This window comes from Hevea brasiliensis, chromosome 7 (genome assembly GCF_030052815.1).
Source record: "Hevea brasiliensis isolate MT/VB/25A 57/8 chromosome 7, ASM3005281v1, whole genome shotgun sequence".
Lineage (NCBI taxonomy): Eukaryota > Viridiplantae > Streptophyta > Magnoliopsida > Malpighiales > Euphorbiaceae > Hevea > Hevea brasiliensis.
Window position 1 is genome coordinate 11,013,613 of NC_079499.1, and position 22,105 is coordinate 11,035,717.

The window sequence follows — 22,105 nt, forward strand, 5'->3', positions numbered from 1 at the left end:
ATTGATATTTGCTTCTGCACTTCAAATTAGCTCCTTGGAAAAACCATTTTGGCTGAGACGGTATGCCAGGATTTGTCAGCTGATTAGCCAAGTAAGGCCCAGTGGCAGAGAGTGACACCTGCAGGTCATGGGCAAATACTGGAACAAAAATTTTACAGGAACGATAGAGAGGACCTGAACATCGAGATCTGAGAGCAAAGAATTTGTAGTTATAAACTTCATCTTACCATGTAAATGGTATCCAGTATCCTTTTCTATAAAGTTCAAAGCAGCATAACCTTTACCTTGTTAGGGTGTAAGAAGCTTATGTGGAACGCATTAACCTGCTCACTCTACATGTGCCATTGGCCGCAAGATTCTTACTTTTGCACGTAGCAAGTGAGCATAATTTTTTTCCTTTTCTTTTTATTTTTGCTCTGTATATTGGAGCTAGACACCAAGCCAATTGTGGATACGGTACCATTGAGACCATCTCTATCTCTCTTTCTGAGTATGATGGCAATCTTCTGGCTAAGGATATTGCTTGTTCTTCTAATCATGTCTATAACTCCTCCAAGATCAGGTAAGCATCTGAGGTACATTGATATGATCAAAAGAGCAATTTCTTCTCTCTTTTTTTTTTTTTTTTTTTTTTTTGGTCCTCTAACATTGTATATCTATATTATCAGATGGGCAGTTGGAGCAATGGTGCATAGCAGATGAGCAAACCTCAGATGAAGAGTTGCAGGCAGCCTTGGACTGGGCATGTGGGAAAGGTGGTGCAGATTGTAGTATGATTCAAGTGAACCAGCCTTGCTATTTACCAGACACAGTAAGAGACCATGCTTCTTATGCTTTCAACAACTACTTCCAGAAATTCAAGCACGAAGGTGGATCTTGCTACTTCAGAGGAGCTGCCATTATTACCGAAATGGATCCCAGTAAGCTCCACCTGTACTCGACAATGCTTGATCCCATTATTAATATTATTATATTGGTCAACTTTCAATGGCTTTGCTGACTTATGCTGATAACAGTAGAAAACTTTCCTCTAATCACGCAACCAAAAGTGAAATCTGAAAACAAAAGATTAAAACAAAAGCATGCCATTATCATCATATGTGAGCACACGTTGGTCAGATGAGAATTGAGTATTTCAAGATGCAGTTTAGTTGTTCACACATGATGAATGCTTAATTAATCTCTAATAGTTTATCTAATTAGTTTTCATGATTTTTCTGTAGGTCATAGCTCCTGTCTCTATGAGTTCAATCCATGATTCAATGGCAAAGAGAAGAATAAACAAGCATTTTCTACAGGACTTACGCATTGTTATTTAGTAGCGTAGCTAAATTGAATTCGCTAATTATGAGCAGCCTCAGAAAGTTCAACAAGATTTTTAGGTGAATATAAGTTGCGGGCTTCAATGCTTTCTGAATTTTTGTTTCTATTTCTGTTTAATCAAAAAGATTTCTGTTCCTTTGCTACAGAGATTTCCAATGTGCAGCCCTAACATATATATAGATTTTAGCATTTAGATAATCGGATTAAGAACAATTGATAAACAGAAGAACATGAACGTCTGATCAGCATTCACGGATCCTTTCCCATAGTCAAGTAGTATCAGTCTCGGACTATAAATGGAAATGGAAAATTTTTAATCAACTCTACCTCATGCTATTACATTAATCGCCCATTTGAAATAATTCTTATACTCGGGTTCCATTGTTAGGGTTCTATTGCTTCGCGAAAAATACTTATATATAAACTCTAAAAAAAATAACTGTCTATAAATAATATTTTTTATGAAAAATATTTTTTAAAAATTATTTACTGTGAAAATATTATATATATATATATATATATATAAGTATTTTCTCTGTGTGTATTTAATTTACAATAGAAAAAAATCAAAGGCCTTGAGCCTATTAGGGTTGACTGGTGTGGTTTGGTTGAGAACCCATGTGGAGCATGCCCAAGACTGAGCCTTCAAACGCCCACATCGATTATGGATGCTTGTGCGCATGGATTTATAGACATGTGCTAATGCTCCATCTAATCACCAATTGCCTAGGTGTGAATGTTAGTACGATAGAAAAAAAAATTTCACATCTTAATAAAATTATTAAAGTTTAAAAAATAAAAAATACTTTCTCTTTAAAAAAGAGAAAGTAATTTTTTTTAAAAAATAATTTAATTTTCTCATTAATTAAGAAAATATTATCCGTTAAACCAACAGAGTTTAAAATTCAATTCTATTTTATTAAAAGAATTTCATTCAAATGATTTTGTAATAAAATTCATGTGTGCAAAATAAATTTTAAAATAATAAAACTCATTTATATTTTATTGTTTGAAATAATTGACAAATGAAATGAATATTCTAATTTCAACTAAAAGAAATAAATATAATGTTGAGGCTTTTTAATATGACACTTAATTATATGAACTAAATTCTTAATTATATGAATTAAACTCTTGCAAAATCATGTCGCTTTTGATATAAATTCATTTCATTTAAAATGATTTTCCTAACTAGAAGTATTGAATTCTATTGATTTTAAACATTCTACACACGAAAATTGTCAAATAGAATTCAATTCATTTGAATTCTTTTATTTTTAGGCTTTCCAAACACACATATTGTCACGACCCAACCTATGGGCCGGACCGGCACTAGGACCTGGGCCAGCTTAAAGCCCCCGAGGCCCGTAGTAAGCCTAACTATTCCTCAAATCCATAACCAGGCCCACAATTTAGGCCCAATATGCATATAAAATAATTTAAATCAAACTGTTATAATTTCATTTCGGGCCAACTTAGCCCAGAAATTTTTAGAAACTAAAATCAAGAGAGCCCAGCTCAACCCTGTTACCTCATTTACAAACTGTTTAAATACCATACAAATCTTCATTTATTAATCTTTAAATTTTAAGTTAACACAACCTCTACCAAGGTCCACACTATTTCTAACACATGCGGAGTTCTAGATTTTTAATTTATAAAAGATAGTAAAACAATTAAATAATTGACGTTAAACCTGCGAGGAAGAAAACAGGTTGCTCTGTAAAATAACTCCTCCTGTGGCCTGGAAAAATTTTTGAACAGGAGTGAGCGTTCGACTCAGAGAGTAAAATATCAATTTTAACCATAATCTCTATAACTATCTAGAACTAATGCACCCTGTAGAGTGAAATGCAACATCAACAACATTTTCACATCATAACATCAAAAAGGTAATTTGGAGCACTCACACCCTGTAGTATCAATCATAATATATGGGAGCTGATCCCCTATACAGCTCTCTTAAATCCAACCTGGTGCCAGCGAATTACTCAAGCTCGGACTTCCACTTAATAACCAAATCGAGGGTCCCAGCGAATTACTCAAGCCGTGACTACCCCTCGAAGGATCGGGTCCCAGCGAATTACTCAAGCCGTGACTGCCCCGTCCTATCCATAGTCCACACCACATCACACGCACGCTAACGCACGCACACTGCTCCAAATTACCACAACAACATTCATGGCACATTAACAGTTATGAATGCAACATAATTCGTGCCTAGAGTTTAACTACATAAATATATGCATATAAGTGATGCATGGGCATGCTGAACATATAATAATATTGAAATTACAATTAAAATTAATATTTTACTCACTGTACACCGTCGACTATTGTGGCTGCTGGATGCAGGAAAATAGTTGATCTCGATCACCTAATAATTAAATTATAAATTTATTAGTACTAACTCAAAATAAAACTCTAAAGAGGCAATAGACAGCCTAATTCATGCCGGAAATCGTGAGTTTCCTATACAGGACCTACCCAACCTGCAAAAAGGCTCAAATAGCACTTCTAAATTCTCAATTTCCACAACCACATCTCATCAATATCACATGGCCCCTCCTGGGCCCTCCAAATCAAACAATACTCAAAATCTCAAAAATTACGTTTTAGTCCCTATAATTGACATTTTTCAAAAATCCACTTAAACAAGCTCTAAAAATTTTAAAATTTTGCCCTGCGGTCCTTAATAATATTATAAGACTATTGCAAAATGAATTGTAATTTTCTAGTCACCCATGAATATTTTATTCAAGAATTTTACTCAATGCCATAAGTTTCCAACAGCTAACATATTCTTAATTCAACCCAATTTAATATTCACATATTTAAACCTCCATCCTCAAGCTTCAATCAATTTTATAAAATTTAAATATCTTAATTTCAAATAATCTTATATGCCCACATGCTAAAAATCTAACTAAAATCCATCTATATTCTTCAAAAATATTCTACAATCACTCAAAAATTCAACAAACACCATAGAATATCTCCAAATAATTTTACTTTCATCATATATTTTTCTTAGAATTTTTCTCTAATTTTTCCTGTTTAAGAAACACTGTATTTATGCTCCACAGACAGAGAAATAATAAAAATTGTCTTACCCGAAGTTTTTCTTTGTCTCAAAATTCCAAAATTTACGAAAGCCTCTGGAAGTTGAACCATCTCCATAGCTCACCGGAGCCACCGCGCACCACCACAAGACGGTGGCGGCCGCACGTCACCGCAACATTTTTCGAATCTGATCATACCCCATGTTCCTCTCCTCTTCCTCACCCATAGGTGGTCTCGGATCGTCGATCCAACGGTTGGATCGTCGAGATCCGACGAAAAAGCTTGAAAAACCGAAACTTCTCTCCTCCATATCTCACTCATCCGGCCTCCATTTGCTTCAAAATTGGTATCAAAAGAAAGCTCTGGAACAAGCTTTCAACGCCACGGAATCGCCTCGATCGGACGTCGGATGAAGCGCGGAAAGCCACGCCATCAGGCGCGTTTTCTCTCTCTTCTCTCTCTTGCCGCTGTTTCGTGGTCGCCGAGGGTCGCCACGGTGGGGAGCTGCTTGGGACGTCGCCGGCCGGTCACCGGAGAAAGGAAGAAGAAGAAGAGAGGGAAGGAAAGGGAGAGAAGAGAAATGGGGGGGGGGAAGTTCCTCCTCCCGTTTTTCTTTTGAAATTTTTTTTTTTTTTTAAAAAAGGCTGTGATGATGGAAAACCCACTGTCACACGCCAATCCCATCATTCAATTCATTTTTTTTTTTTTTTTTTTAAAGGGTTGTTACATTCTTCCCCCCTTAAGAAAAATTCGTCCTCGAATTTTCGAATAAACCAGAGATATGGAAAAGAAGATTATCAGAACAAGTGCAATCATTACTCCTCCAGCTATGCAGAGATTGGTAAAACATTTATTCTTCAAACTCTTTGTACATTATATATGACATTCTATTGTTCTCTGATTCTACTATAGTGTCCTATTTGTCATCATCTCTTTTTAGAGGGCTTTTATCTTGTAACTATTCATTGACCATTTTTCTGACATTTCAAGTATTCGCTACACCTCACTGTTCTTAACTTGATATCTCATAACCTCAATCAACTTTTGGGCTTACCGCACTTTTATTACGCCCTAACGTGTCTCTTGGTGACTTCAGTCATCATTCCTTTGTTTTAATAATCTCTGTTTTCCCCAATGACATAACTTATGTTCCTTATTCCATGGTATCCTATGAGTAGCTTTCCTGTAGCACCTAATCTAGGCATCTTGTTCGAGATCTTTACTCTTCCTATGACTTCAGTGGTCAATACCTATAAATCTTCTCCTCCCATGATACTTCAAATTTTTAATCTCTTTTGTGTCATTACTAAGGTACTTAGACCAACCTCTATCGATCTTATGTAACTAGTCAGGTAGAGTCTCCTCCAAGGGCCAAGTGTATCATTTATCAATATTGGAAAGTGAATTGGGCCTCTCCTTCTAGGTAACAAAAGTGTTTATATTCTCTGACAACTCAACCCATGCGACTTATCAACTCTCACTCCTTCTCTGGAATATAAATATCTAGACCTCTTCCTATAGCTTCTTAGTATGTGGCCTACTTCTGACACATTAGCACTCAGATCGAGGCTCTACTACTCCTTTAATCTATCATCTCATAATAACTTGTTTTAAACGTCTCTTAGTGTGTTCCTAGCATACCTATTCCTCCTTATCCTCATCATTATAACTGGCTCTATCGAGCTCTTTTTCTGTCCTTTGCATCTTATCCACTTCCCTTTTCCTACTTTTTTGGTATTGTTGATATCTTTTCAACCTACTGTACTTATTCCTTAACCTTTGTTTTCTCTCATTCTTATACTTTATCCTTTAAGGATGTCCATCCCATCATCAACTTCAACTTTCTTTTTATTCCTTAATCTTGTCTTGATTACTAGTTTCATTACTTCGATAATTTTAATCTTACGATTGACCCCTACCAGCACATTCTTCACCTTTTGTAACGCTTATAATTAACCATAGAAAATTCTTTTTGTATTTCCTTTTTCCAACTTAACTATCAGAACATTATCATTCCCCACCAACCTCAGTAGGAAATTGCTCATCCTGGATGGATAGGAGCCCCTGAAACTATAAGTTCCATCTGAACTAACACGGCTATGGAAAATGTATACCATGCCTTAATTCTAAACAAAATACTTCATGTGTTCATTCTCCTTAATATAATCACATATACTGCATATAGCTTTCTAAACTTCAACCTCAAATTATCTATCAGCAACAATTTCATCTATTGAAACTCATCCATAAATAGTACTTCCTCTAGCTCATAGTTTAAAACGGTTGCAAGCTTTGGTAGCTAACTCAATTTAACTCCTGTCATTACTCTGTTCGTCCTTTCATACTTAACACTAGGTATGTACTTACTGTCATTCTCATATCAGGAAATTGTATATGAATTGGTGCTACCAAACTCTCAAATAACTCGGTCTCCTTGACTCAGTCTCTGTTCCTTATATAACCCCCTAGAACCAATAGCACAAGCTAAACTTGAAAAGAAAGAAAAATATCCTCTTGTATTCAACTACACCCAATCGTCATATTATAACGTTTCACCTAAGTTTCTTGGTCTTTCTCTCCAAATTTCATCATCTCTTAGCACAATTGTGCTCTACCTATAAGATATCATCTGCATGAACACTTTACCGTACCATTGTCCTTCCTGACATAATATTTTATAATTTATTAACTTTACTTATACTCGACCAATGATTCATATCTATCATCGTTTATATTGTGCCCTTAACTTTTGTTGATTCCTGAAAGATTTCTCTCACTAATAAATTCTTCCAACACTAATTCCACCCTTATCTAGGGTCATTAATTTGATCCTTGAACTTTTTAGTGATTTATTACCACCCATACTTGTCACTTTTCGTTCTACCCTTACTGTTGTTCTGTCGTTATTGCTTCACTGCAAAGTGATTATGTTGATCACACTAAAAATGTTTGCCTGACATTCATAACGAACCTCTAATTACCTTCTCACTATCTCAAAAGTCTAACCTAAAACCTATGTGTCATTATCTATCATTCTTTTCCTCTCATCATACCTATTTGATCCCTTAGATTAACTTTTATTCAACTTACTATTTACTAACTTCTTTTTCTCTACCTAATTAGGTAGTCCGCAATACCATCGCACACCTTCTTAGCTTTTGCTCATTATTATTGTATTCCATACCTCCATCACTGTTCTCACTAATGTGGTCCCATTTTGGGTTCTCCATCATTGTCATTCACCTTGCCAAAAATAACACTTAGCCTACCCTATATCTTAACTTTGTTCCTTTTATTATGCGCTCTTTAGGTTGTCCTTTCATTTATTTCCTTTGTCTTACCCAAAATAGAACTTGACTATTCTATCCCTGGTTCCATTCTTCTTCCTAACATGACAGCTGTACCTGCTAACTATATCTTCCAGAGTCTCTACCACGTTATCACATATCTGTGTTACTCAGATTTGGTCCTTTGACCACTCTAGCTAGTACTTCAACTAGCATTTAGATTATATTGCATCGGCAATCAATTTTCCAAACTTTCATTCTGCACTTCCTTTATCCATTGGCCTTCTATGATTTATCTTTGCTAATTTATTACTCTTAATACTGTTATAATTAGATTATACTATTGTTTTGAACGATATGAAGTTAGAAAGGAACTCAGGAAATTGCAGTCATACTTTTATCGTATGATGTCTATTCTTATCCTTTAGCTTACATAATACCCTTACTACCTCGAGAACTGATTCTGCAGTAATTTTATTTATTTATTATTATTATTATTTTTCATGTTTACTCAATTAGCCAAAACTTAAGATTCCGGGCATCCAAACCCGTCATCAAATTCAAAAGATTTACATCCATCGTGATCTGATTACATATGATTCCTATAATGGAACTTGTATCCTCTGCAGGATACCTGAGCCAACTACTCTCTACCACACTCTACAGTCCTATCTGGGGCACTATTTTATTGGTCACCATTATTAGTAATAATTTCCGATCCCTTCTGAAAAGATAGGACTATACCCTAACTTGCTGCAACAAAGGTATTACATTTACCACCTTGCCCAAAACCATGTCAATTTAATGTCTCCTTTATCATATCATAGCTCTGTGAATCATCAATTCATAGTTCCGACCTTCTCTAGGTAGTAGGGTTATACTTTACACCTTACTGATACACACAAGGTATACTATTCTCACTAAACTCTAAGCAAAACGTCAGTCGTACTACAAAAATGATCCAAAATTCCATACTGAAGACTAGATGATCTCACTCTATAGGTGTCACTTTTTACTTTGCAACTAGTCTGAAACCTCTGGTCTGTTGGCAGCTCTTACTGTAACTCTAGCTCATGCTAGGGTAACTGAGTCACTGACTCTAGTTACCACCCAACTGTGACCTTTCAATATTCTAACTCTAGACTCTTAACCAGGAGTTCCCAACTCCTCTGCAGATATAAAACTCTGTTTTGGCATAACTGTACCAAAACAAAAGCCATCCGCAAACACCCTCACTATGGAGCACCACGGGGATGCACGCAGCCCTACACAATAATCTCATGTCGGTACTGTAATCTGCAGCTTACAGAGCAGACATTGAGAACATTGTATAGTTACTACGATACGTCCTGACAGACTAGGTCTCCTAATCTCTTATCTCTCCTGAATCTTTTATTATCACAAACTTATTCTGACTGAGTCATCATCGATGACCGTGATGGTATCCTCATCCTTATCTAGGCAACTGTACTTTCAAGACTCACCTTTATGTACTCGTGCCTTGCACGAAATGGGCACACCATTTAAACCCATACGCATGAAACATAGCATTTCTTGGAGTACGTATCCTCATGATAGACCTCACATGTCTACTAACTCTATTTCACATTTCTGTGTACTCCACGAAAATCAAGACACTAATTGAGGCACTTTTATATTTCCCGAGGTATAACGCAGAATCTAGAAGCAAGGAATTACAGAAAAAGACAAAACAGAATCCTATACTCCGCATGTAACATCCTAACAAGACTCCTTTTACACTCCTAAGTATTTTATTTCCCATGAATCTAGAGCCTAAGCTCTGATACCAACTTTGTCACGACCCAACCTATGGGCCGGACCGGCACTAGGACCTGGGCCAGCTTAAAGCCCCCGAGGCCCGTAGTAAGCCTAACTATTCCTCAAATCCATAACCAGGCCCACAATTTAGGCCCAATATGCATATAAAATAATTTAAATCAAACTGTTATAATTTCATTTCGGGCCAACTTAGCCCAGAAATTTTTAGAAACTAAAATCAAGAGAGCCCAGCTCAACCCTGTTACCTCATTTACAAACTGTTTAAATACCATACAAATCTTCATTTATTAATCTTTAAATTTTAAGTTAACACAACCTCTACCAAGGTCCACACTATTTCTAACACATGCGGAGTTCTAGATTTTTAATTTATAAAAGATAGTAAAACAATTAAATAATTGACGTTAAACCTGCGAGGAAGAAAACAGGTTGCTCAGAAAATAACTCCTCCGTGGCTGGAAAAAATTTTTGAACAGGAATGAGCGTTCGACTCAGAGAGTAAAATATCAATTTTAACCATAATCTCTATAACTATCTAGAACTAATGCACCCTGTAGAGTGAAATGCAACATCAACAACATTTTCACATCATAACATCAAAAATGTAATTTGGAGCACTCACACACCCTGTAGTATCAATCATAACATATGGGAGCTGATCCCCTATACAGCTCTCTTAAATCCAACCTGGTGCGGTAATTACTCAAGCTCGGACTTCCACTTAATAACCAAATCGAGGGTCCCAGAATTACTCAAGCCGTGACTACCCCTCGAAGGATCGGGTCCCCAATTACTCAAGCCGTGGATCGCCTGGCCCTATCCATAGTCCACACCACATCACACGCACGCTAACGCACGCACACTGCTCCAAATTACCACAACAACTTTCATTGCACATTAAATGTTATGAATGCATCATAATTCGTGCATAGAGTTTAACTACATAAATATATGCATATAAGAGATGCATGGGCATGCTTAACATATAATAATATTGAAATTACAATTAAAATTAATATTTTACTTCATGCATAATCACGACTATTGTGTTTCTTTGGATGCGGGAAAATAGTTGATCTCGATCACCTAATAATTAAATTATAAATTTATTAGTACTAACTCAAAATAAAACTCTAAAGAGGCAATAGACCTAATTCATGCCTAAATCGTGAATTTCCTATACCAGGACATACCCAACCTGCAAAAAGGCTCAAATAACACTTCTAAATTCTCAATTTCCACAATCCCATCTCATCAATATCACATGGCCCCTCCTGGGCCCTCCAAATCAGACAATACTCAAAATCTTAAAATTACGTTTTAGTCCCTATAATTGACATTTTTCAAAAATCCACTTAAACAAGCTCTAAAAATTTTAAAATTTTGCCCTGCGGTCCTTAATAATATTATAAGACTATTGCAAAATGAATTGTAATTTTCTAGTCACCCATGAATATTTTATTCAAGAATTTTACTCAATGCCATAAGTTTCCAACAGCTAACATATTCTTAATTCAACCCAATTTAATATTCACATATTTAAACCTCCATCCTCAAGCTTCAATCAATTTTATAAAATTTAAATATCTTAATTTCAAATAATCTTATATGCCCACATGCTAAAAATCTAACTAAAATCCATCTATATTCTTCAAAAATATTCTACAATCACTCAAAAATTCAACAAACACCATAGAATATCTCCAAATAATTTTACTTTCATCATATATTTTTCTTAGAATTTTTCTCTAATTTTTCCTGTTTAAGAAACACTGTATTTATGCTCCACAGACAGAGAAATAATAAAAATTGTCTTACCCGAAGTTTATCTGTGTCTCAAAAATTCCAAAAATTTACGAGGAAGCCTCTGGAAGTTGAACCATCTCCATAGCTCACCGGAGCCACCGCGCACGGTGGCCGGCCGCCGGTCGCCGGCAACATTTTCCGAATCTGATCATACCCCCATGTTCCTCTCCTCTTCCTCAGTCCATAGGTGGTCTCGGATCGTCGATCCAACGGTTGGATCGTCGTAGATCTGACGAAAAAGCTTGAAAAACCCGAAACTTCTCTCCTCCATATCTCACTCATCCGACCTCCATTTGCTTCAAAATTGGTATCAAAAGAAAGCTCTCGGAACAAGCTTTCCAACGCCACCGGAATCGCCTCGATCGGACGTCGGATGAAGCCGGAATCGCGCCGGAAAGCCGCTGCCCACTGTGCGCGCGTTTTCTCTCTCTTCTCCCTCTCTTGCCGCCGTTTCTGGTGGTCGCCGGAGGGTCGCCGGCCGGTGGGGAGCTGCTTGGTACGTCGCCGGCCGGTCACCGGTGAAAGGAAGAAGAAGAAGAGAGGGAAGGAAAGGGAGAGAAGAGAAATTGGGGGGGGGGGGAGTTCCTCCTCCCGTTTTTCTTTTGATTTTTTTTTTTTTTTTTTTTTAAAAAAAAAAAAAGCTGCTGTGACAGTGGAAAAACCCACTGTCACACGCCAATCCCATCATTCAATTCATTTTTTTTTTTTTTTTTTTTTTTAAAGGGTTGTTACACATATACAATACAAATTAGGAGTTTCTTTTTTTATAACATATGTTGGGAGGGGAGAGTCGAACCTGAGTCTCTCAGGTTCAACATACATGCAGCTACTACAGAGCTATGCCCACCTCTGCATACAAATTACAATATTAATGTGCATGATATCAAATAAAATTACAGCAATTGAATTATTAATCCCACAATAGAGCGATGCAAGTAATGCAGAAATGAAAGATATGCCTCAGAAAAGCAAGCTTGCCCATGCAGCAATAAATGCAAAGCCACCAAATGGAGCCAAGGTAGCATACTTTCTGTCCTCAAGTAAAGCCACAGTGTAACACCTACATAATTCCAGAAAAACTGCTTTCACCTTCAATTATGTAAATTGCAAATGTAAAAATAGCTTAATTTTAGATGACAGTGAAACTCCTCCAATTAACACATAGGTTGTTTTAGAAGAACAGTAATTGATACCTAGTTTGCAATCAGTTTATTCTTACCAGACCCGCTACACAAAAAAACCAAGTCACAGAATATTTGTGACATTTGAGCTAACAACTGGTCTTTCCAAGCCAAATGCTAAATGAAATGAATTTCCAACTGGCCACAACAATACCACTTTGGTGGGTAACACAGACGGGCTGAATACATTGCCACATATTTAAATTGAATTGAAGATAAAGTGATGCTTGGTTCAAAGACTTTTTCTAAGTACAACATGTGGAAAGCAATTGCTCCACAAAATCAAAGTACAAATATACCATTATTCCTGTATATTGTGCAAAAGATGACAAATTGAAAAACAATTTGAATGACTATGACCAAAACACAAAAGTCATCTGTTATATATCAAACTATTGGGGTAATTTTTGTAGATTGTCCCTAAAATTTACTCCATATTTCACTTCTGTCCCTTTTCTTCGATTTTTTCCTAAAAAATCTTAAATTTTAATTTTGTTTCACAAAAAAATCCCTCTTAACCTGCAATAACAATTTCCAGATTAAAAAATCCCTCCAAGCTATAGTGTAATGTCTACAAATGTAGTTTCAACACTTTCTAGTGAAGAGTAAATCCCCTTCTTTCCAAGAAACAGATCATTGTGATGGTATTGATATTTTGTGATAAGTCCAAATTGTGGTTGAAATGGCTGGTGTATTTTGAGTGTGAGAGGAAATGAGATTAGAAAGTAATTTCATTATTTTTTTAATCTGAAAACCTGCTATAGAAGGCTAGAGGGATTTTTGTGAAATAAAATTAAAGTTCAAGGATTTTTTTAGTAACAAATTGAAGTTAAAAGGCAAGAGTAAAACACGGGGCAAAATTTAAGGACAGGCTACAAAAATTACCCTAACCTATTGTCCCAACACATTTTTAAAAAATAAAATATTGTACACAATTCAGAGAAACATGTATGGTTCTCTTGCCATTGGTCAAGGCGCAGTAAAATAATAGTTTGAAACAAAAATTCTTGAAGGTATGAGATCCCTACCAAAGTATAACATTCACTTATTTGAGAGTCAGACCATGTGCTATAATTATTTGCATCATGCTTTATGTGACGCTAATGAACTGCATACAAGGCTATGCCTGTGCAAGAATGCCACACCTTGGACCACAATTAAGCAAAGAAGATTGAATTAGGTGATAGTTTCACCATATCCAGGAGAAACATCTTAAGATCCTACATGATATTCAATAGTATCTCACTTTCTAAACTTAATAGCAAGATTAGTTAGTACTATCTCATTACATTCAAACATGAGAAATGCTGTAATCACAACTGTCATAATCTCCAAACCAATTTGAAAGTGAGTTATTAATTTACAAATATTTGCTACTACGCTGACATATTCTGGCATAGCCTTTCCAAATAAGATCAAGTATAAGGGTGCCTGCAGTTGTCCCATAAAAACCAAAGGCACACTTAGAGATCCCTCATTTTAACTCAGCACATCCAAAACTATAATCAGGCTACCAAAGTAATAAAAAGAAAATAAAATAAAATAACAACTAAAGATTATTTAGGAAATCCAATAATTGCCCAAAAGTTCAGACGATTCCACAAAATTTCATGCTTGATGTTAAATCTTATAAAATTCAATAGCATTCCGTTACCCAACATATAAAAAGCCGATTGAAAGCAATTCACAGCTCACTTCTTAGCACAGTGACTATAAAAAAAGAGTGACCTAGTGCAACAAGCACAGTGACTATATCAATTTTAATTTTTTTTTACAAAAGTTGCAATATAACCCACTTCACAATATAAACACATTAAAGAGCAGAAAATGATCACTTACGTCCCAGAGAAAGCAAGAATCCCAGTTGTCAAGAGGCCCCCAAACTGAGGTAAAAAAAGAAAAAGAATAAAGTTCAAAGACACGCTTTTACAACAGAAACACCATAGTCATATTGCATATATGAATAAAAATGGCTAATAAACATCTTAATGGTGGGTGGTAAGCAATGAACCAAAAGAATAAAAAATCAAAAGAGAGAGAGAACTGGGAAGGAGGAAACTTACAATGTGGGGTTTTTTAGTGAGAGGGGTAGCAAGAAGAGCTGCAGTATGAACCAAATGGTATAGAGATGCTGTTTGCCATACCTTCACAATATAATATAATTACATTTGCAACAATTGGTAAGAAAACAAACAAATTAATTTCTTTCCTTGGAAGCCAAACAATTTTTAGGGGAAAAAGAGTACATAAAAGTGAATAATTGATCATAATAGAGAGAGAGAGAGAGAGAGAGAGAGAGAGAGAGAGACAGAGACAGAGACCTCCTTGTAAGACGGATTCTGGGGCTTGAAGACATGGGCACCATATGTGCCCAACCCAAGTGCTGCAACTCCTGTTTATGGGTCAATCCCAAATAGAATTGCACAAAACATGTTAAATCCAACACATAAAGAGCAAATATGATCGACGGTGGAGTAAACAGTACCGGAAATAGCAGCTACTTTGTGCCACGTATAAGCATCCATTCTTTTGCTCTTCGCTGTTTTCTCTGTATCTCTCAATTCCAGGAAACAATCACCAAAGTCAAACGCCTCAAACTTGATTTAGACGTTAGAGACTGCGGAGATACGTACGGATGGGCTTCCCAGATTGCTCATGGCTCTGGACTCCGAGCTGAAAAGCTGCTTTCAAGGGGCTAAATTGGTGTTACAAAAAAATGGGCCGATGATTGTTTTAGCTGATTTTGAAGGATTTATATTGTTGAATCCGAATTTCCATTGAAGGCCTTAACTAGAGCCTTGGGCTACGTTTGATGGCCGACTAGGACATAAGAGAAGCAACTGCGATACACAGCCTTCATTGACTCCTGGAGATTTATTTGATTTGACAGTTAATAATTGGCAGATAAATGTTAATTATTCAATAAACAATTATTAACATATTAAAATAAATAAAATAATGCATGATATATTTGTTAATATGTTAATAATAAAAATTTTAATTTTTAAAAATTTACAATTAATATATTATACCCTAAAATTCGAAGTAATCTCTAAATGATCGATTTCTTTAGATCCAATTCGATTTGGTGGAGTTAGGACCTAACAATAAAACAATCCAAAGACAATCTGATGCTAAGCAAAAAGTACAAAAATGAACATAAAAATATTGGAGAGGACATTTCGATGATCTAGCTCGGACAGAGCTCTGATAAGTAGGAATATAAGTTTGGAAATAAAGAAACAGGACAAAAGTTGTTAAAGTAAGAAAGATCGTCGCTGATCACATCAAAAATAAGGTAGGTTTCTGTAATATATGGAGACATATAGTTTAGCATTAATTAACAGGATTCCAAAAATCATGCTAATATATCTCTCATCATCATATAAATAGATTTCAATACCTACTCAGACAAATAATTTGTTTCCCATAGCCATTATTCTGTTTCATCACCCTTTTAAGATAAACTTTTCAAACCACTCTCTAAGTTTTGCGTCGAAACAACTGCTTTCAGGCCGTCGGCTTCATTTTTCTATTTGGTTTCAGGCAATTCAAGTCTAACCATGTTTATCAGGCAACCTGAGATCTATAGGTAACATTAGTTGACACCGTCTATAAAAAAATTTAGCAATGCTATTGGGTGATTCCTTAATATTAAATACTTTCATTTTTTAACTTTGTAATTGCTTTCTTTGTTTCTTGGGTTCTTGCCTCTTTTCGGTATCACCTTTCGTTTTATGGGGTTTCGAATGGCTGATCCAGGTTTGAACACTGACAATGCCACCACTCTCACCAAGACTAGGAACACCCTTCAAACTCCTCAACATTTTTAACTCTCTCACAAAATCCTATATTTTTGAGAATCAAAGAGATGAAAGCCATGTTAATATCTCTAAAATAGGAATATGAGTTAGCAAACAAGAACAGTGCATCGGTAATGCCACTAGCGCTACCACCTCCTCCATTAGCCCCTATTCAGATTATTTTCTGGGGACCCCTCCAAGGGAAGTCAAGTCTGGAAACAATAGGGGCAAAATAAAAGTCGACCTAAGTAGAGGCGAAGAGTCTGAATTTTTTCTACATGCAGCGTCAACAAGTATAATTAATCTTGTCGGTTGTATATACAATCTTTTGTTATTGGTAAAAATTTCATATTTCAAATTAACATAGTTATGAATTGAATGCTAAATTTGTGAATTTTGACGTAAGAGAGACTATATATATATATATAGTTTTCATTTTATGTATAATTTTAGTAATAAAATTTATGCTACATAATAAAATGAGAGTTATGGCATGTGTCCTTTTGAATTTGACAATAATTTACACCAATTTAAAATATTAAGCATATATTGATAAAAATTAAAATAATTTATCAAAATTATAAATTTAAATTAGTAATTGCATCTATTAAAATGAAACTTAAAATTACTAAAATTATTAGAAACTCAACCCAACCTGATAATTTAGGTGTTGAGGTAAAAGAAGCTAAAATATTTTTTTTTTGTGTGTTTTTATATATTTTCAGTGTAGAATATCGTAAATTTCTAATATTTAATATCATTCCTTGATATATGTTAAGCCAATTAATATGTGGTGCAATTAAATTGACATGTATAAATTACGTTCTATTAATAAAGAAATGATATGAAAAATAAGAATGTGTTATTAATTAAACATACACGTAATGAAATAAATAAAATAAAATTCACGTATGGTGAAAATAAAATTTATTATATGAAAAAATAACATGTAAAATAATCAAATCGAGTTGAATTTTTATCTAATTAAATTTTAATATAGTTCAAAAAAAACTTAATTCATTTACAACCCGATTCAAATTCAAAGGGGTAATTAAATTTTATCCATACACATTCACGTACCATCTATAGGAGAGAGTCCAAGCCAATGCACCCTTTTGTTTTATTTTACACTGAATTCTTCTTAAATAATACTTAATTTTATTATTTTTTATTATATAATTCATTAATCATTAATTTATAAATTTAATTTTAAGATAAGCATATTTTAGTACACTATAATTTTAACATCCCTAACAGTAGAACTTAAATCATTTTTAATTAAAATTTTATTTTACAATCTGCTTTTATTTTAAAACACAAGCTGCTCTGTATCGATCATTCAAAAAAATTCATTTAAATTAATAAGAAAATAAATAAAATTAGCATATGGGGAAAGATAGAAAGGGAGGGGGAGGTGTGCTTTCTTCTCCGCTTTCTACTAATGGTGGAGGTGGTGGACAATGCCGATGAAAGGGAAGGATGCGGCGAGGTGAGGAGGGAAGGGAAAAAGAAAGAAAGAGGGTCGATTATTTGGTTAGAAATTTTTAATTTTTATAGCTGAGGTTTTGTGATGGATTAAATTATCCGTCACAAATTTTTAACGAAAAACATAATTTCGTCACAAATTTTATTATAGAATATATTATGTCGTTACAAATTTGTGACGGATAAGTTAATTCGTCACAAATTTGTAACGGAATATATTTCTATCACAAATTTGTGATGAAATAATGCATTCCGTCACAAAATTTATGATGAAATTATGTTTTCCATCAAACATTTATGACGAACAATTATTTTTCATCACAAATTTGTGACGGAAATATATTCTATCACAAAGTTTTTTATAACAATATTTTTTCATCGCAAATTAGTGACGGATATATCAGTTTGTTACAAATTTGTGATGGTTTAGAGATGAAATATTTCGTCCATTAATAATTAAAATATTAAAAAAATAACTAAAGAGTTTGTGATAGATAGTCTGTCACAAATCCGTCAAATGATGTAATCAGTCAAAAATTCGTCGCTAATTTGTGACAGAATTTTTCCGTCATAAAAAAATTCATCACAAAATTCTATTTTTCTTGTAGTGAATTATGTTCTATTAATAAAGATATGATATGAAAAAAAAGAATGGGTTATTAATTAAAGATACACGTAATGAAATAAATAAATTAATTAAAATTCACATGATAAATATATAGTAAAAATAAAATTTATTATATGAAAAAGTAACGTATAAAATAATCAAATCGAGTTAAATTTTTATCCAATTAAATTTTAATATAGTTCGCAAAAAAACTTAATTCATTTACAACCCGATTCAAATTCAAAAGGGTAATTAAATTTTATCCATACACATTCACGTACCATCATCTACAGGAGAGGGTCCAAGCCAATGCACCCTTTTTGTTTATTTTACACTGAATTCTTCTTAAATAATACTTATTTTTATTATTCTTTATTATATAATTAATTATTAATTTATAAATTTAATTTTAAGATAAACATAATTTAGTACAATATAATTTGCATACTTTATTAATAATATTAATAAGAATCTGTGAATTTTTTTTTTTTACATTTAAGAGTCTATATTATTATACTGTTAAAATTTAAGAACAAAATTATTAAACAGCGACAATACTAATGTGACAAGTCTCATTGTACTCTTAAGTTAACGTGATAAGTAGACTCCATCTATTTAACTGTATATACCAGTTTACCTGCTAATTTATCACAATAAGAGATTAAATTTTAGCATAATCTTTTTTTTTTTTACATTTTTTTTATTTTATATTGAATGTATGATATGATTATATATCTAAATAGGTGAGTCCACTTATCGCACCAACTTAAAAACATAAAAAAAAAACTTACCATATTAACATATACTGATGCAATTTAACAATTTGTCTTCAAATACTAATAACATAATAAATACATGTCCTTAAATGTAAAAAAAAAAAAATTAGACCCCTATTAATAAAATGGGTAAACCATATGGACTAAAGTGTATGTATCCTTTTAATTTTCTATAAATAAAGAATTAGGGAATAACAGAAACGAGATATGATCAAGAAAAATTGAGCCAACATCGCGCGTGATTATCTATCTTTGTCGATAAAGATTGAGGAATAAAATCAACCAAAGATCCATTTTTAAAGCTCAAATAATAAAACAATATTTTATCAATCGAATGTGGGCTCAAAATCCAAGATTAAAAAAAAGGAGATCATCTTCGTGTCTTCAAATTTAAACTCAACAAGATGCCAAAATCAAAATCAATATATTCTTGGGAATAAATCCATTTTTAACTCCTAATCGACATATTCTTGGAAAATCAAAATGGAATGGTTTACTTTCGAAGCTTACTTTAAAATCCAAAAAAGCATTAAAATTCCATACGAAAGTATATTTTGACATTAAATCACATTTTGAATCATTTTTCTGGAATTTCTCTTTTTATGATGAAATTTTATTTAAAATCAATTCATTATAATTTAAAATATAATATGTAAGTTAAGAATTCACACATAAAATAAATAAAATTCATATATTTATAATTTACATTTATAATAAATCAGTTTTAATTAAGTGTTTTTTATAGCCGCAGTTTAATAATTTCATTATCCTTTATTTAAAATTCATAATTAAATAAATTTTTTATCTCTAATTTAATTAAATTTATAAAAAGAAATTTATCACTAAATTCGAGATAATTCTAAAATGTCCAGAGCAAGTACAATCCAAACTTATCAACGTGATGATGCTTTCGCGGAAACAAATTTTCTCATTTGGCCATGGAAGATGGAATTCGAGTTGAAAACCTCCAACTCCACAGGCCTACCATCGGGACACACGTTCGGTGGTAAAATAAACACACACTTGTTCTTGTAGAAATGGTCCACATACAAAGTAGGATTTAATAATGAGAAATCTTGAGGAGATGATTGAAGGAGATAACACGTGAAGATCACAAAAGCATAAGCTCTTTGTCACTTTGCAAGCCATCATTTTACCCTTTTCTTTATTTTGGTAACATTTTTACCCTTTGCTTTTGTATGGAGGAGAAAATTAGAGCTGTTTTCTCTCCTCCCATGGCTATACACGTCTCCATCAAAGCTATCCCAATTGTGCTTCTCTATTGTAATAATTAATATATTATAGTATGATTTTTAAAGAGATTTAATTTATAAATTAAATTATACATTTATTTATACCTATATTACTATAAATAATTTGTAATTTTTTTTCTTATTATCTTTCCACTTGTTAAATTTCATGTATATAATTGAAATAGGAAAACATAACTTTTAAGAAACACATTGGGCACGCGGGTGATGAGTGGGATTCCCAAAAATGAGGTCCAAACAGAGACCAACAAGTGTCAAGAAGGACCCGAAATGGAAAACAAAGAATGCATTTGGTGGACCCATTAGCATCATGCCACGCTCATAGGTCTGATTAACAAATTTATTTTTATTAATAGATTTTAAGCCTTTATTTCTTTCTTTCTAAGAGTGAATTTGCTTGTAATTTTTTTTGAAGATTTATTATTTCATCTTTATGAGATTTATTATTATTTTTTTAATCATCTCCCATTATAAAATTATTCATGTAATTAAAATAATAATTATAAATTTAATATAAATATTTAATTTAGAAATTGCTATAGCCATTCTTATAGATAGGTGCACCAGGACTCAGTGTAACTGCGTTTACCACGTGCATAATTTTCTTACACTGACGCAAATCCCAATGTAGAGGAAGGTTTCTTTCTAGATTTGGAACTGGGTTGGGTGGCACTGGCACCTGAGCCTTGTCCTTTCTTATTTGTTATTTTTTTTTATTCTAGAAAAATTTATTTTAAATTATAGTTATACTTTGAGGGAATTAACTATAGGTTTTCTTTAAAATCCATTTCTACTCTAAAACCCAAGTATGATGGCTTTCTCTAACAAGTGCAGCTAGTGGCATTGATGGCCATGAGGGACTATCTATGGTGTGTTGTTGATGGGGCAGATATGTCTGAAACTGAGGTTCTATAATGTGAAGTTTGAAGCTAGCCTCAGGTGCCATGACATTGAGGGGGAGATTGATCTAGACCAAAGATGGAGCTAAAGAACCGAAGTTAGAAAGGGAATGAGGAAATTGTTTTGTGGGTTTGTTAGTTAATGGAAGGAACTTGTCCTTGTAACATCAAGCATGCTCTATTTCTTCTATCCACCTATTGATTTGTTGAATTTGAAAAGGTGCAGTGCGTGGTTAATAATCATAAATTTCATTTTTTTTTTATTTTGTCAAACTATTTTCATCTTAATTTTATTCTAAACTTGATAATTGATAGTAATTACATCATAATATGGTGAGTTTTATTAAATTGAAGAAAAAAAAAGTAATTAAAAAAAATTGAAAAGAGATTGCTATTACTTTCTTAAAAGAAATATATTATTATTTATTTATTTAATTCCAATAAAAATTTAAATTCAAAAACTAATCATCTAAAAATATATTAAAATACTATACAAATATTGAAACAATGAAGGGCAACACAAGGATAAATTTTATTAGTTGTCTCTAAATTCTAAAAATTATAATAGAATTATTTTTAAATTTAAAAATTTAATATAAAATTTTTAAAATTTTAAAAAATATTTTTAATTTTCAATAATTAAGATACCAAGATAAGCCGGAAACCTTTATCACACATATAATGAACTCATGCTATGCCTCTTCCCTCTCCATAGGTACTCTCTAGCTATGTCATTTTGTTCATTATAAATGTGATAAATAATTTAAAATGGTCACGGTATAAATAATAATAATTATTTTTTTA

The 22,105-nt window shown here is 33.3% G+C and overlaps 2 protein-coding genes and 1 long non-coding RNA gene across 3 annotated transcripts; 1 reads left to right on the plus strand and 2 right to left on the minus strand.

Annotated features, from left to right (window-relative positions):
* Nucleotides 1-234: 234 nt before the first annotated feature.
* LOC110644208 (glucan endo-1,3-beta-glucosidase 12) lies at nt 235-1,485 on the plus strand. The gene is made up of 3 exons (XM_021796901.2): nt 235-562; nt 669-920; nt 1,224-1,485. The coding sequence occupies exons 1-3, from the start codon at nt 493-495 to the stop codon at nt 1,256-1,258; spliced, it is 357 nt and encodes a 118-aa protein (XP_021652593.1). The 5' UTR covers nt 235-492; the 3' UTR covers nt 1,259-1,485.
* A 1,407-nt stretch (nt 1,486-2,892) lies between these two features.
* On the minus strand, nt 2,893-11,756 carry LOC131181512 (uncharacterized). Its single transcript, XR_009150043.1, has 3 exons — nt 11,292-11,756; nt 3,644-3,700; nt 2,893-3,067 (listed from the first exon to the last, which is right to left on the minus strand). It is a non-coding gene; the product is annotated as an uncharacterized LOC131181512 (long non-coding RNA).
* A 260-nt stretch (nt 11,757-12,016) lies between these two features.
* Nucleotides 12,017-15,154, minus strand: LOC110644207 (uncharacterized). The gene is made up of 5 exons (XM_021796900.2): nt 14,946-15,154; nt 14,782-14,852; nt 14,524-14,604; nt 14,300-14,343; nt 12,017-12,339 (listed from the first exon to the last, which is right to left on the minus strand). The coding sequence occupies exons 1-5, from the start codon at nt 14,983-14,985 to the stop codon at nt 12,240-12,242; spliced, it is 336 nt and encodes a 111-aa protein (XP_021652592.1). The 5' UTR covers nt 14,986-15,154; the 3' UTR covers nt 12,017-12,239.
* Between the last annotated feature and the right edge of the window lie 6,951 nt (nt 15,155-22,105).

Excerpts from the sequence above, each read along its gene's own strand:
- LOC110644208 (XM_021796901.2), top strand. The coding sequence starts at position 493 with ATGATGGCAATCTTCTGGCTAAGGATATTGCTTGTTCTTCTAATCATG. Across the intron at positions 563-668 it reads TATAACTCCTCCAAGATCAG|ATGGGCAGTTGGAGCAATGG; the intron begins GTAAGCATCTGA and ends CTATATTATCAG. Across the intron at positions 921-1,223 it reads TATTACCGAAATGGATCCCA|GTCATAGCTCCTGTCTCTAT; the intron begins GTAAGCTCCACC and ends ATTTTTCTGTAG.
- LOC110644207 (XM_021796900.2), bottom strand. The coding sequence starts at position 14,985 with ATGGATGCTTATACGTGGCACAAAGTAGCTGCTATTTCCG. Across the intron at positions 14,853-14,945 it reads CAAAGTAGCTGCTATTTCCG|GAGTTGCAGCACTTGGGTTG; the intron begins GTACTGTTTACT and ends ACCCATAAACAG. Across the intron at positions 14,605-14,781 it reads AGAATCCGTCTTACAAGGAG|GTATGGCAAACAGCATCTCT; the intron begins GTCTCTGTCTCT and ends TATATTGTGAAG.